This window comes from Phalacrocorax aristotelis, chromosome 5, assembly GCF_949628215.1.
Source record: "Phalacrocorax aristotelis chromosome 5, bGulAri2.1, whole genome shotgun sequence".
In the NCBI taxonomy this organism is placed as follows: Eukaryota; Metazoa; Chordata; class Aves; order Suliformes; family Phalacrocoracidae; genus Phalacrocorax; species Phalacrocorax aristotelis.
The window spans coordinates 62,990,163-63,007,295 of NC_134280.1; the positions used below are offsets into that span (position 1 = coordinate 62,990,163).

The window sequence follows — 17,133 nt, forward strand, 5'->3', positions numbered from 1 at the left end:
TACAACAAAAAAGCTGAACTTTTGTACTATAACAATACAAGGTATCTACAAAGTGTCCTACAAGACAGCCCTTCTGGAATAGAATTCGCTTATGTATTAATTCCGTTCAAATGAACTTATGTCTCCTGACCATTTGGGCTCAATGCGAGATGAGAAAGCATTCATGACCAACTGAGGCAAGGAAGAAAAAAAACATGGGGTGTGGGACAGTTCTTACATCATTCAGATCATGATTTTCTGACTCAAAAGTGTTTAAAGATGAAGGAAAGAAGGAATGTGGGGCTTTCCTAAGTTTCCATGATAGTTATATCATGTATTTTAAAATATGACAAAATTACACAGACAATTTATTTAAATCTAAAAAAAACCCCCAACACCCCTCCACACCCCCCCAAAAAAAACCCCAACCCACAAACCCAGAAGTCCGCAAAACACTAGTCTTTTCAAGGTACTGCATCATACTATAACATTTTAAAAAAAAATCTAATAACTGTTTCAGATGCAACACAAATGTGGTCAATTTCATTTAATAGCAATAAGAGATCCTTATATAAACACAGTTATTTCGAGATGATTGATCCTACCCTTACCATTTATTATCCTTCAAACTCATGTTCTGGGATTGGAGCTTCTTTAAATAATTGACCCAGTGCTTAAAATTTCAGAAGTAGGCACTTAAATAGAGAGTCTGATTTGAAAATGTTGAACAACTCAAAGTGCTCTTGACTGTGACCGCTTGAACGTCAGAATAATCAGAACATTTACTTATGTGAAAACATTCTGCTGGTCTTTTTAGCTTCCTTCTCTGTGCTTTAATTCATATCTTTCACTACATGATTTTTATTTCAGACATCTCATTCCTGAAGCAAGATATAAAGCAGACCATGCAATATAAAACTACTTCAACATGTCTTCAGAAGTGCTGAAAGAACACTTGCCAATCTTAAGAAAAGAAACATATTCATGGAATTTAATAAGCTAGTACTTGAGATTTTATTTTTAACCAGAATTTTAATTTTATACTACCTCAGGACACAGTGCATATGGAAAACCTCTCACAAAAAAGTCTACCAAAGACAGTGTAGATTCTATTTTTAATACATTGTTACAACCAGTAACTTTTATAACCAGTGCACAAAATGTTCAAATGAGACATCAGACTCCTTTGCAGAACATAAATGACATTAAATGCCAAGCACACATTAGCTGAATCTCATATTTAAATTGCCTGATGCCCGTTATGTTCTTATGTACCTTAAAAGTACAAAGGAGGAAGTATCCGAAGCTGCTAATCATAACAAACTATAGATGATAGCCTAGTAAGTAAACAGCTTAAATTTAGAAACAGTTTTCCAAACTAATGTTACTTTCACAACTGGATGAACTACTTGGATAAGCAACACCTTACTTGCTAGCTTATTTTCTAATGTCCTATATAATAGCTAAAAATAACTTTCTACTATAGGGATGTTCACACCATCCACTTGTTAACATTCACCTACATTTTTTTAAAGTGATTATAAAAAAATTACACTTTTTTATTACAAAATAATACAAAGTCAGACCGCTCCTTATGGCCTGAGGCACAGCAGACACCCACCTCTAATAAAGGAGCACTGCAGACTTTGTACCAATGTTGTTACACGGCCCCTTGCCTACCACTGTACCCTTTTTCTCTTCACTAACATCCACGACTGCTCTTCTCCCATCCCTTCCACAAGTCAGGATAAGCTTGTTCTTGGATAGAATGTGTCTGGAGTACGCCTTCCAGCTGGTTACTGACCAATCAGAGCACTAATTGGTTAATCACTGCATTTCATTTGATCAGCCAGCTGCCTAATTGTGCAGAACACATGCTCCCATTGGCCAGTTACCCTCAGAGAGTGTGTAAGGCCCAAGGACCAACTGCCACCAGCATTACAGCTTCCCACAATTCCGACCGAGCGAGCAGGAGCTGTGGCTCGAGGTGCCAGTCTGTATCACTGCATGTGGCAGCATCGTGCATCTCCAGAACGGCTGGCTTTTAAGTACTATCTTGACACGTGCAACAAATTTGCGAGACCGTTCAGATTGATAGAAGTGCAACATGAGCATTGCCAGGGGAAATACCTGTTCTTTGGACTTACTGAATAGCGTAATGACCTCTGTGTAAGAGAGAGAAAAAAAAAACCACCACCACAAAAGAACAGGTAGATGAATTGAACAAGAGGTCTCATAGCTTAAACAGCAGCAGGAACATCAGCATGATCATGACCTGGCTAATCAAGCTGCTTGAACTAGTGACATCTGGAACACTGAGGTTCATTATATACTACATAAGCTAATAACCAATTTTCCAATTCCCAACTTGACAATATGCCTCCTTGTATTTTATTAAGGTCTTAAGTAGTAAATCAGATGTAAAGAACAGCTCAAAATAAAACTACCTAGAGCGTTAACAATAGTCCTTTGCGTCAAACTTAGTGGCTCATCTCCCTCTCTGTTGCAATATTAACTTCAGTCAAGCTGCAACCAGGCTGCACTGAACTTGTCCTATTTACACTGACAAATTACAAAATCAATTTTCTACAAGTTAGCTGAAACTAGAGTTAGCTAAGCATGATGACCTGTTAAGTATCTCTAACAAGGATGCTGCTATTCAAACTAAAAACTTGCAAAAGCTATTAAAAAACCAAATACATACACTGTGTAACTTTCATTAAGAAAAGAATTATTATGAGATTTCTGATACAAAGCTGAAAGTATTTTAAAAATCCAAATTCTCAACTTAAAGTCAAGATGAAAGTTCCTCAGTAGGCAAGTGCTTTCAGGAGTAACACTGAATTTATTTTGGAACAAACTTTAACACAACAATCATGGAAGCAGATCCTTATGTAAATACACTCTGCATTTCTTATGATTGCAGAATTCAGATGTGTACATAAAACTGATAAGATACAACGGATTTTTTTTTCCTCTCCAAAGAGACATATGCCTTTCCTCTACACAAGCTCAATGGAACAATCTCTCCTTGAAGTTATTTTACTTCATTAAATTAAATTTCTATTAATATCCTTTTTTAATGCTGCTGAGAGTCACTCTCACCCATGCCTGATGCTTTCAAACAGATTAAGCGATCACCTTAACACTTTGTCCATATTTCTATATACACACCACCACTTCTGATAGAAGGATAATATTTGTCACACTATGTGTTAAATGGCACATTTTATTTCCTTACCATATTAAAAATAAGAGATTCCTGCATACTCCCTGCTCAAATTACATGGATTTTCTTTAAGATTAGGGCACACATTGTAATAGCAGCATATAATTTTCCTGCACAATAATTTTTTTTCCAGTTGAAAGGTATCCTATAATATCATCAGCATCAATAGGAACAGATGCCTGATTTTCAGCTAGACAAAGCTTAGGTGTTTGGTGACTTTATTCCCTGTAAAAAGCAGTTTTCCGATATAGAGCAGCTACATAAAAATTTGAAAACACTCTGGCAACTCGTTCTTTGACCACAAAGTGCTAGACCAAAACAAGATATAAAACCTGCCAAAAATAAGGTGGTATAATCCCCCCCCCAATATCCTATTTTTGTTACTCTAATTTCATCCTCTGTTAATCTTCTACACATTCAGAAGTGCAACATAAGCACTGTCCTTCCTAAAAGCTGCACAGACTCCTTGAAAATCTAAGTATAGATCATAAAACCGGTTTATCCATTTAAGAAATCTTTTTGTTGGAACTAATGTGTATGTACACGCGGATAAAAGGCTATATGTACCCCAAACACCTCAAACTCATCAGCATGTTCCAAGGACAGAAGGTTAAAGACTGAACTCCTACTACTTAGCATATTACTTCTCAGAGTGATTCCTTTCAGAGTGTGCAAGTCGTCTGTGCTTCAGAAAGTACTTCAGCATGAACCTACACCAGCCAATCAAGGAATCCTTACACTGAGCTATGCTGGTTACAAAATATGTATCTGTAATTTTTTTTTCTTTCAGAAGTATTGGCTGAAGCTCTGTGCTAGAGAAGAGAGCGGAGTACCAGGCAGCACACACAAAAGTTTGATTTTGTTTTAAAAATAAGCTATTTATAAAATTGCCAGTGTCACACACATCTTGTGCCCAGAAGTCTGACATCTTCAGCTGCCACTGATTTTTACAATAATAAAGTATCAAGATGATCCAGGTATCAGTAACATAACTACACAAAAATAAGTTTCATTAAGCTGTAAGAAAATCTTAGAAATATGAACTTTTACTTATATACTTAGAAGGTGAGAAGAAAAAAATACTGACTAAAAAAAAATCACTACTTTTAGGCCAAACATGCTATTTTCTGTATGAAAGTAATACTATTCTTAAAGACAGAATTGACATTGTCTGTAGTAAAAATAATTCACTTAAACGTATGTTGTGACCTGACCAAAAGAAAAAAATAAGCAAAATATAGCAAAATGGTAAGTAAATGTATTCACTCCAGTAGAGTGTGTAAGCACAGTTTTATTTGTTATGGGTTATTAATGTTTTCCATCATCAACTTGTTAGAATTGACAAAAACAAGTTCTGTGTTAAAAATGAATCAGTTTTAAGCTAATTCAGCCTTATGAAATCATTCTTACAAACCTACAATTCAACAATTTTTAATCAAGTGCCACTTTGTGTTATTCATTCCAGTCCTGAGATTTAACTACAAATATAGTTATCTTTTGGATGACATATGGCAAGATCTCCAACTCTTTCTAGCTTTAGAAATTTACATCTGCCTGTTCGTTCAAGATGCTAAGCATACATGTGTTGACAAACAGAAAATAGCAGATGGCAAAAAGCAAATGCTCAACATGAAGCACTGGGGATCATCTGAAGAAGGTTTGGACTCAGACATTTGCCATTTGTATTTTAACAGCAGATTTATTTTAAAAAATAAATTCCACCATCTATTATGCTGGATGCTAATGAACATCTGTGATCAGAATATTCATTATTACAGAATCAATGTCATATTAATTGCAATTGGTATTCAAGATTCAAGTTGCCCTATAAACTTTTGGATCTTAAGGTAATTATCACAGTACAATTCTTCAGAAGGTTAACTTATGCTGCTACACATAACCCAGAAAACTTTCTGTACTGACTATATAATTTCTCATGAAATTTTTTAAGAGGCAATACATGGCTAGTCCAGCTTCTAAACTGGATTTACTCTGATAACTGACTACTACCACAGTACATAAAAATACCTGCATGTAGATGTGTTCTCTGCCCACACCAATACTACTGTTACTTCTACCACAGTTTCCAACAACAGCTTTAGAAAACCCAAAGGAGCACTTTGTCAGAGGTGTGAAGCTACCAAGAGCTCTATATACAAGTTCTACTTGGGGAGCAAGGGAGTTACTTCACCTGAATAGGGCACAACAGGTGAGACAAGGTCCAGCCAGTGCTAGGCTTTTTACTAACAATGACGAGCAGATGCCTAGGGAATAGTATCAGGATAAGACAAAAACATACAGCAACGCCTCCCTTACAATTTCCACCAATTTGGAAGTCCATAGCTCATGAATCTCTGAATTGGAGTATTTTTTTGTGTTAACATGCCATGCAGGCTTTTCTTTCATGGAAGTCTTACAACTTTTTCAACCCTGGAACCCCTTGGACTCAACATCATCTGTGGCAATAACTTCTACACTGTAGCTATGTGCTGTATGAACACCTTTTAGTGAAGGTATGTAGCGTAGCCTCCAGTCACTCCTACAGCCAACGAGTTTAAGGTGCATAAAAACAATTGTTATTTTATTACTCCCATGCTTTTGAAGACTTTAGACTGACTGTGTTAGATGCAGTATTAGTAAGTAGGCAAACAAATGGAATCTAACAGTTCAGTTAAAATAAAAAGACTAATAGAGACAGGACATATGGCAACAACAACAGACCAGCAGAAGGTCTGCCTTGCAGAAGACACCTACAAGTAAACATCAGTGTGGCTTCTAGTCAGAAAGAGAGATCCACCACTGATACCAAAGAATGCCGAGCCAAATCACAAAAGGGATGGGGAGAGAGAGAGAGAGAAATATCTGTATTTTCTCTAACATTTCTCACTGACTTTTCAAATAAAGAGCACTAACCATTCAGTTTGGAAATACACAGGTTCTAAAGAAAAGCTTGTATATTAAAATAATCTTTTCATCTTCTAAAACTACAAACAGTTATAATCTCCAACGATTCTCACTTCACACACATCAGAATAATTACATGAAAGTACAATGTGGTAACACAAAGGGTCAGTTTAATAAAAAAACCCCAAAACCTCATATAGGAAAGGCACTACGTAGTTTCAGTTCTGTGGCGAACAGCTCTAAACAATACTTTACATATGATTTTAATGCCATTATTATACACAGATTCACAGTGAAAGAAATATATTCATTCCATTACAGTACTCAGTTTAAATCAGCCTCCTATCTGAAGGTTTTACACTGCAGTCCCCTATTGTTTTCATTAAGAACAAACAGATCATTATTAATATTTTATTCACATTTTACTAGTAATTCAGTAAAACAAAAAACATTAGGCGGCCCAAGAAAAGAGCTCTTTCTGTTAAGAGTGGAACTGAGAAGCTTGGTTTCCAAGGCACTCTCCTACATTGATTCTTCTAATGTTTAATAGTGAGAAGCAAAAGATTTATGTCATGTATCTGCATGCAAACATCTTGTAAAGTGTCAAAACTTAACACTCTAAGTACACAGATCAGTTTCAGACAAAGAAGTTAGCAGGAAGCACTGAGAAAGTATAGATGTAAGCAGGATGACTTAGCAAATTCAAATGAAGAGTATCATAATGTTTAAATTTGGAATATATTTCATACTGGTGAAGTGCCCTTTAAAACAGTTTGCACAGAGGCTAGCAATAAAAATAAAATAAAAATGCCAACCCAAACCAAAAAAACAAACCCAAACAAAAACCTAACAAACAAAAAACCAACCCATGAATTTATTTCAGCTCAAAAACCCAGTCTCCCACTGACTGGCATTCTCTTTACCTCACTTAAAAGTCCCAACTTCTTATCAACATTCATTTGGACACCTCAAACCAAGAAAGATTAGCCATTCATGCACTTTCTAATGCCCTGCCAATACTGACATTCTAGCTAGCAGCTGCCTAAAGGAATATATAAAAACTGAGTTCTGCTCACCTTCCTTCTCTACCAGGTTGCCAGTTTTTCAGAAACTTAGGAATTTAGTTATCTTAAGACTTCTATTTGTTTATCAAAATTGGTTGAAAATGGTCAACAGTATCAAAACAACACACCCCATCTTCCTCAGAAAGCCAGGCCAAAGCATCTTTTGAGCAAAAAGCCTGAATTCAGGGGAAGGAGTAAAACAGAAGAACCAAGAACCATACAAAGTAATCTGGTAAAGCTCTGAGATTCTTATACATGCATACCAGGAGTACAGGAAAAATTAAGATAATTTAAAGAACATCAAGTCTTCATGCATGGCCAAAAACATGACTCCACAAAAATGCACCAGAAGCTTTCAAATAAAATTGATATTAAAATATTTTCCTCCTATACATTTTCTATTCCATTACTGCAGCCTGTCAAGAAGAACTTTTTGCTCTTTGCACCTGGCCTTTATACATTAAATGGTTGCAATCAGCGCACCGCAACTGCATGCGTGATAGTAAATATTACGAGTATCAGTTAGCACATTTATGGCTATGTGCTACAAACAATGACCTTTTTTGACTTGTGTGCCTGGTTATCCAGCACCTGATGGACAAGTATTTGGCTCAGTTCATTCATGAGTGTTTAGCAAAGCTGGGAGACACATCAGCTTTTTGGAACCAGAACATCAAAACCCCGTTTTGCAAAATATAATGATAACTCAAACTCCAGACATTTATTTCAAACTCAAACCAGCCTCAGTGAATTAATATTATAAACACACTCTGATTAATCACATTTATTAAAAAAAAGTAAAAGCAAACCCTGCAATTATTATCTTATTCATTTATAAAATTTGTTTTTGCACATCTTAAATAACAAAAACATACTTACTAATAAAACAAGTTTTTGGTACTTCTGTTTTAGCTCTGCCAGACTGTCCGATGGCTTCGCACCCAGGATTTTGTACCAGTCCTTTTGTGTTATCCTTCCAAAGGCCATAGTCTGAATGGCTTTGAAATTACTTCATTAGCACTGTGTAAGAAAATCAGATAAATGTAACTACAATTTGAAAGAGAAACAGTTACAAAAAGCAAAATGAGGAAATGTGACAAACTACAGGATCATGAAATAGATTGCACCCTCCAGCACATCTACCCCTACATAAGATCTATAGTGCAAAAAATCAACTTAATTCACATGGCCATTCCATCCCATAGATTGTCATACATGAAGTGACTTAAGTTAAGCCGTATTTCCTGTCCCAGTTCCTTCAGAAGCTGTCCACACTCCTTTAAAATAATTTGCGTTTCAACCATCTGACCTATTTTGAACCTACCCATGCTATATATACACTTTTTATAGATACACTTTTAAAAAGATATACTTTTTATTTTGAAGCAATACTGTACTTATATGAAAAAATGAAGTACAGGGAAGTGTGACATTTTGTCAGTTCTGGAATGAGATACGTACAAGAAAACAAAAAGGTATGGCCTGCATTTTACACAATGATATTCGCAATATAGACCATCCTTCATCCTACTGGGTAAGAAGGCTTAACTTTTTTAATCTTAAAGTAGAAAAGCATACAAAAACAAACAAAAAAAGAACAAAAGCATATGAAGTTAGCACAGGCGGCTAAGTAAAACCTAACTACTTGGGTGCTGTTTATTTTTGGCCATCTATCATCAACCTAATGACCCAGAATGAAAAAAATAAACGGGAGAATTAAATGCCAGTAACAGCACAGTAACGATTGAGCTTCAAGCAGATTCTTGGGCATACTGAAATCCCAAGCTTGTAGTAGCTGATATGTCATGAATTTTCTGTTAAGAAATCTCTCAGTAGGGACAAGTTTCTCAAGTTCGCAAGTTTCGTAAGTCTTTTTCTGTTGTCCAAAGAAAGAAAGAAAAAAATTTTTTCCCATTTCACTACTAGACCCAGTTTCTGGTGACTTCCACCACTTCAGAACAAATCCTTTTTTTCACGGCAGAAGAAAAGCGTGCTTTCCAAACGTGGCAGAGGTCCAACCAGGTCGAGGGCACGCCGCCTGCAGGGCGGTACCTCCCCCCCTTCCCAGGCAGGCAGGCCCGCCCCGCCCCTCTCCACCAGGGCCCCTTTCTCCCTAGGGCACCCGCACGGGCTTTTAAAAACACTCGAAAAGGCGAGAGTTGCCCGGGGCCGCGCTTCCCCGCCGCAGCCCGACGCCGGGGCCCAGCCCAGAGCAGCGGCCCCGCGCCGGCCGGGCCTCCGCTGCGGTGGGGGGGACCGGCAGGACTCCTGGAGGAAGGCCAGGGAGGCGGCTGGGGGCTTCTCACCGCCGCCACGCCGCCTCAGCACGGGGGACCAGCACGCGCGGGAACCCTCCCCCACTGCAGCCATTACAGGCCGCCCCCTCCCGCTGAAGCCCCCGCGACAACGGCGAGCACCCACCTGCCCCGCACCGCCGGCCCGCCGACGGAGGCGCCGGTGTTCTCCATAACTCATCCGGCGGGAAACAGTCCCGCTGAGTGGCGCTCTGCGATTTTAGCGTGGCAGAGGACAGCGGTGCATGTGACTTAAGGCGCCTCGATCCTTGTTTCCGCCCGGGAAGTTGTGGCGTTGGCACCGGTAGGAAGCGGAGCCGCCGCTGAGGCCCGACGCCGTTTCTATGGCGACCAGCGGCGCTCCAGAGCTGTGCGGCTGCCGCTGGGGTCAGTGAGTAACGGCCGGGCGCTCTCCGGCGCTCCTTCCCGGCCCGGGTGAGAGCGGACGGCTTTTCACCCCTCCTTTCCCTTCAGGGATTCCGTTTGCAGGTGCAAGGAGACACCGGGGTCCGTCGTGTTCTCCCTCCCCCGGTACGGCCTGCCCGGCACCACCTCTCCCTTCAGGGAACCTGCCCGCAGGTGCGGGGGGACCCGCGGGCACTGGGCCGTTTCGCCTTCCTTCGTCGCGGGCCTACCCCCCGCGCCGCGCCGCCCCGGAGACACAGCTTAGCTCCCGCACCGGGGCACGGCGCCCGCCAACACCCCGCGATGGGCTTGGCGTGGGGTCGGGCTCTCTGTGCCCGGCGGCTCCGGGCGGGCCGGGTGTGGGGAGGGGACCGCGGGCGGAACGGGGCTGCCCGGCCTCCTCCTCGCCGCCCATACGAGTTGTCCCGACCCTGTGAGCGGAAAGAGGAGATAGTTTCTTTCATGAAAGTGCTTGCCCTAAAGGGGAAGGAAGAACATCCTCCTAATGAAAGAAATTAAGCTCAGGAAGCAGACTTTTTAAAGTTGTATATTACGTAATGGTTTTCTGGGATGCATTAAAAGGAGTGTGGCCAGCTGTCGAGGGAGGTTATCCACCCCCTCTACTCTGCCCTAGTGAGACCACATTTGGAGTGCTGTACCCAGTTTTGGGCTCCCCAGTTTAAGAAGGACGTGGAACTGCTTAAGTCCAGTGGAGAGCTACCAGGATGATCAGGGGGCTGGAGCATCTCTCTTATGAGGAAGGGCTGAGAGTCCTGGGTTTGTTCAGCCTGGAGAAGAGTGAGGGGGGATCTCATCAATGCTTATATAAATATCTAAAGGGTGGGTGTCAGGATGGGACTGGACTCTTTTCAGTGGTGCCCAACAGAACAAGGGGCAACAGGCACAAGCTGGAACACAGGAAGTTCCAGTTAAATATGAGAAAAACTTTTTTCCTGTGTGGGTGCCAGAGCAGTGGCACAGGCTGCCCAGGGAGGGTGTGGAGTCCCTTCCCCGGAGACATTCAAAACCTGCCTGGACGCGGTCCTGTGCCCCTGCTCTGGGTGTGCCAGCTCAAGCAGGGGGTTTGGACAAGACGATCTCCAGAGGACCCTTCCAACCCTGACCATTCTGTGATTCTGTGATATATGAAGACAATTCCTCTTGGAAAAAGAAAGAAAGAAAAAAAAAAAGCTTAGTTTGGTGCTATAGACTTCAGTTTTTGCCATCTCAGTCAATTTTAGTTAGCAAACTCCCTAAATACTAGTCTAGACAAAGTCAGGTCACATTATGCCTTTAAATGCGTAGCATACATCTCCTAGCAATATTTTAATGTGACATGATAGAATTAAAGCAACTTTTTGTCATTTTTCGTACCCTTTGAACTGTTCAAGTAGAGCAGCAGCTAGGCTGCATGGACATTGGTTGGAAGAACTGGGAGTGTTGTTCTGGAATATTGTTCTCATTAACCACCGGTACAGGAAGGGTGTGGGACAATTGGGGCTGAACAATAAACGTGGAGAATTTAAACAAAATTTTAACATGTGTGATAGAGAATCAAGAGACTTTCTGGGTAGGTAAGAAAAAGATCTACTCTGCAAAACCACTCAAGACCTGTGCATCAGCCTGACTTTTGTCTACCCTGGTCATCTATGTCTCTACAAAATAGTCCGTAGGTTAGTGTTTTACCCTTTTCTGCACTTTTGTAGGTGAGGTCAAATTTGTAACGTGAGTGTGTATAGTTGTCAAAAGTGAGAGAGACTTGTCTTTGCACTTGGGCAGTACATACATGAGCCCTGGAACAATCCAGCTCCTTCTGTCAATACAGTGTTAGCTTCTGCAGCACCAGTGCGGGTAATTACATATTTCACTGAAATCATTTATTTCTAGATGAGATGTATCAAGTGTGAGTTAGTTTACACAGTCCCTTCTGAAATTAGAATTTACCTCTCAGGCAGAGGTTTCAGTATGATTGCAGGAGTTACCTTCTTCATTTTGGCTTATCATCAGCCCACCTATAACTTGGAATGGCCCACAGAATGTGATGTATTTCCCTCAGCCATTGATTGCAGCTCATATGTGAACAAGTACTGTTGTTGTGAAGGGGGGGAAATTTAAAAGAGATTTGTAAAAGATGTGGTGATGTCTTGGAGATTGGTTACTAAACCTGTGCTTTTACCACAAATAGCTAATATCCTGTTACACACTGGATATATTTACAGTATCCATTTTTTATTCTTTATGCCCAAAATTCTTAAATGTTGCATTTAGAGTTTTTCCGTTTTAACTCTTTAAAGGATTGGTGCCTGAAGCCAGCTTGTAACGTAGTTTAAAGTCAGACTTACTTGAGAGATTGTGAGCACTTGTATTCAATAATATAATTATCTTTAATTAGTTGTTCAATATAAAATTAACTATAAATGTTAAGGAATTATCTCTGAAGTCAGTGGAACAATATTGGAGAGGTGAAACCTTCATTCTTTTCTGTGCATGTTCAGCAGTCATGCCAAAGTAAAAGAAAATAGGCTGTTTAATATAAAGGTTTGGTGTTCATGGGCTGCAAAATGCATAAACTATGAAATGAAATTACTGCAGGATTATCTGGCCTTGTCTGGAATTATTGTCTTTGTGTCTCAGTATCTCTTTTAATTTTAATCTATCGAGTTTCAGAAATCACAATGTTATGGTTGGGTTGGTCTTTGATAATCATATTCTGTCTGTTCGTAATGACTCTTGAAGCTGTTGATCAGCAAATCATCAAGATTTGTTAAAATCAAATGGGTGTGTCGAGGAGAGAGAGCAGGGCAAAGCAGAGTGAACTCAAATGCTACCCATTGATTTTGGCAGGTACTGTCTGGTAAGTCAGCCTGTAGTTCAAACCAGCGGTAGGATTTGCTGCCTTTTCCCCTTCTGACAGCAAAACAAAGGCAGGGAAGTGACATGGCACTTACTGTAAGGGACTTACTGTGAAAGTGTGGGATGTGTGGAGAGAGACAATGAAGTTATGGAGAAGATCTGGGACTGTTGTCCCAGAATGAGAGTTACGGGCCCTGTGTCTGTAGGAAACCAGGCTTCATTAGTTGCTTAAACAAATCATTATGTGAGAATGGATAGGTGCTATTAACTTCACTGGAGCTGGACACCTAAAAATGTTAAAAAGTTTTCTTGTCTTGTTTAGTGTAAGACATTTTATATGCAGGTTGGGTATGTTAGACATTTTAGTGAGAAAATTTAAAATTTTAGTAGACCTTTATTTAAAACTGTCACATGATATTGTGTTGTCATAGTAGAGGAAAAATTATTTAAGGAATTAACTGGACTGCTGTGTACCTATTAATACAATTAAAAATGAGTACAAATGGTGTAGTGGCCCCTTGTTATTTTATTCTTTTAAGTAATTGTTAAAACATCCAGACTTTTTCAATTTTAACTACATTTTTTACTTCTGTAGACAATTGTTATTTTTCAAACTGTTGTTCAGAGTAGTAAAGCTTTTTAGCTTTCTTTGTTTGTATTGGTTTTAATTGCTACATATGTGTACAGAAGAGCGATGCACCGGTTATATAAAAATTCAGAGGGCAAGTCTTTCTAAAATTACTTAGCATCTCGAATACTCAAAATATTTGAGAAATTACAATTTTTGCAACAAATCAATTTTTATAGTTGGAAAGACAAAGTTATTTGGTATAATTCCTATCTGGACAAATATGTCAGTATACACTGTAGTGCTCTTGATACAAAGCACTACACCTGAATTAGTCTGTCGGCTCACTTGTTTATTTAATTAATGGTTTTCTGAAAGCCTAGTCTTTTCTGCTTTCCTGTTTGTCTTGCAGCTGAGAAGAAATAGGATTCATGGGAATAAAGCCCAAAGAAAGTGCTAGATCACCTGGTCTGTTCTGGGTCCAGTAAATTCTGTCTGACTGTCAATATTAAAAGCTGGAAAATCCGCCACTTGTGAGAAGGCTGCTTCACCAGCTAATCATTGTACTGTTAAAAATTGTCTCTAATTCTAAACTTGAATTTGCCTGGCTTCTATTTCCAGACATCAATTCTTCTTACACCTTTTGCCTTAAACTATGGTGTTTTAGTATCTGATATATACCAGCATAAGCAAGCAATGAATTTTTTTTTAATATACATTTAAGAGCTTGAGCATGTTTAATTCATGCATAGATAGGTATTTTGGCTTAAATGATTTTTAAAGTTGTTCTTTCTTCATTTTTCCAACTTCTAAAAGTGTCAATTAGTAAGAGTAATTAATTAATTTGGCAATTAATAATACAGTATTTCACTATGGGGTCTCACTGATACTCCTTCTGGTGTGCTGTTCTCATTCTGACTGTTTAAGACAGTACAGTGAGAAGAATTTTTTTCAGATGAAGTTTTCTGTCAGAGCTATAGTAGAAAGCTGACTTGATGTAAGTGAAAATTCTGAATTCTGTCTTTTGGGAACAATTTTTTGTCTGCAAAAGATAAAGTAATTTTTTCAACCCTGTAGGGCTTCTTTTTTATCAAGATATTAAAAATCCTTGGAAGAGATAGTATTATTTAAAACTGATTAACGTTTGGGGTTTTTTTTTGGGGGGTGGGGGGGTGGGGGGTGGGGTGTGTGTGTATGTGTTTCATTTTTTTTTTTTAAGAGAAAGGTGTCAGAGATCTGAATGTTAAGTTCCATTTTGTTTTAATCAGGTCAGATTTGTCAACAGTAAAAAGAAAACCAAAGTTTTGTCTCCCAGGAGATGTGGATCTGATAGACTAAATGTCATAATGATGTGAACAAATGAGATGTAACATGCACTGAAAATATATGTTTTCCATTAAATTTCCACAAAAATGATTGAAAACGTCTTGGGAATTATTTAAGCAATTTACAATATTGTTTAAAAAGGTACATCTGGGCACACTGAGTACAGTCTTTTGTCGTTCATTAGCAATGTATTTAATGAGGGTTTTTTTAAGTGATAGATAGTTAAGGTAACAGACAAGTGACAGATTGTTTGTCTTTAATGATTTCCCTATTTCAGGCCCATTACAAAGCAATTAGAAATCTGACAGCATTTTTACTCTGCATTACTGATCATCTAAAGTGATGAGAAATGAGAGGTGATGAATATTAATTGTATATTTTCATATAATTATCATAAATTATTACCTTGTCTACTGTGCTGCAGGTGGAGTAAAATCAATGGATGAAAATTCAGTCAAATATGATAATTTGAAAGATTTCATGACTTAGTTTATGTCTTTAAAGCGTGGTGTCAATCAGTCTATACCAGGCATAGATTAACTGCAGGAAAGACAAAGATACTCATACCTTTCCTTGCTTTGCTAACACAGATCAGCATGGCATTTACTCTTGTATCCTCTGACAAATTATTTACCTCTCTCCTGTACACATTTACGCTGGACTTATATCTATGCCTGTCCAACTTTTTTCCATAAATATTTACTTAATGTTTGAACATTAAAACAATATTAAAAGCTGTGCACTTGGCTGAATGAAGAAACAGTTATTCTAATCTTTTTTCACCCACTTGGTATATGTGCATTGTAATGTATCACCTATTTGCATTGTGCTTTTATTTTCAGGTGAACTCTGCCTCTATCAAAAGTGAGGAACGTCCATATGACTTGTTTAAAGTATGGACCTTTATTCAAATTTTGTTCTGAAGGTGCAGTCATCAATAATAAGCATCCATAATAAAAAGACATGACAGAATCTTACTTTGTTCTACCCTTTAAGTAATAAGTCTTCATAAGACTCATGTCATTGGTCTTGAAATTTCGAAGGATATCATCAGTTCCTTTTCTGACAGGGAGAAAGGAGGCACAAACATTGAAGTGTCAAAGTGACAATGAATTTTGGTGTTCTGTTTTGGAATACGTAACTCCTATAACTTACAGTACTTCTCTTTATCATGCATCTGTGTTCAGAGCAGACTTCTTTTACAGTTGGTGGAAAAACTACAAAACCAGATCACAGTTGCTCCAAATCAGGTATGTAGAAAGTGTGACTAGTGTTTGTGTTTTTCCTGGGAAATTTTGGTTGATACAACTTATTCAATATCACTTTAGAATTTTAAGACAAAGACAAGACTGATATCCAATTTATCTGGGGCAGCAGACCTTAGCCATGAGACAATAGTCTATTTTCCTGCATTTCCCTGCACGTTTCTGGCTCAGTGAAGTCAGTGAATTGGAGGAATCATAAAAACAAATGATTATATCACGAAGTCTATTAGAATCCACGTACTTAAAGTCAAATAAAAACTGCACATGCAAATTTATATGTTTATCTTGATTTTTCAGTGCTTGACTTTCCAAGCCTCATAATTTAAACTGCTTTTGAAAAATCTCATTAGCATTATTAACATGATATTTTAGCTACTGAAATTGCTGTGTTAGTAAGAAAGAACAGGGAATGGACTGTTTTCTGATGGTGGCATACCTCACAACAAGCTACTGTCTTAATTTGGTTTGGTCAAGTGCACAAGAACTTAAGAGCAGCCAGAGTTAAACACGTACTTAGCCTTCTATCTGTGATAGTGGCCAGTAGTGGAGAGAAAAGACAACCAGAAACAGCACTAGATTAGGGAAATCCTTCAGGTGTGAAATCCTCAGAGATGTCAAATTTTCATATGTATATTAAATTACCCTGTGGGCTAACAATATGTAGTTACTAGCACACTGTTGTTTGAAGTTAAGGGTCTCATTCATCAATAAACTAACATTACTTGGTTACACTTTGATAGTATGCTATATTCTAATCCCCATTTTCACCATAATGCTATTTCTTTGAGACATTGTCATGCTCTAAAAAGCCTTGTTCCCATACTGATTGCCTGCAAATGAAAAAGATAGCATGACTAGGCTAGTACCACGGTGTCCTTACTGCTGAAGCCTCATGGTCATTTTAATGAATCTTTTTTTATGTTGTGTGTAGTCAAGATCCAACTTTGTTCAATTTTAAATTATACATACATAAAAATCAATCTGTTTTTTTCCCCAGTTATATACTAGTACATTATATAGTAAATGTTTTCATAGGTTGTCATTTCAATCCTGGTTCTGTCATCTAGGCTGAGTAGAATTAATTAATGAAGAACTGCATCATGCTCCATGAGACTCTATGAAGGGAATATTCTCTGTGATACACATTGTTCTCAGTATCCCTCTGCAACTCTGAAAGAGTGCTATTTTATGGCTTTCCATCTTTCACGTCTCTCATAGAACACAAAATAGTTTTAATACTCATCTG

The 17,133-nt window shown here is 38.6% G+C and overlaps 1 protein-coding gene across 3 annotated transcripts in view; it reads right to left on the reverse strand.

Moving 5' to 3' along the window:
• Window positions 1–9,702, reverse strand: part of DNAJC24 (DnaJ heat shock protein family (Hsp40) member C24) — a 43,246-nt gene extending 33,544 nt beyond the window's left edge. For all 3 annotated transcript variants that reach the window (XR_012660816.1, XR_012660815.1, XM_075094923.1), the window contains exons 1-2: window positions 9,598–9,702; window positions 8,056–8,196 (exon numbers count right to left, since the gene is read on the reverse strand). Coding sequence is in view for 1 of the 3 variants with exons in the window: in XM_075094923.1 (XP_074951024.1) it covers window positions 8,056–8,163 (108 nt within the window). In the remaining 2 variants the exon portion in view is untranslated. The remainder of the gene's footprint in view (window positions 1–8,055; window positions 8,197–9,597) is intronic.
• Between the last annotated feature and the right edge of the window lie 7,431 nt (window positions 9,703–17,133).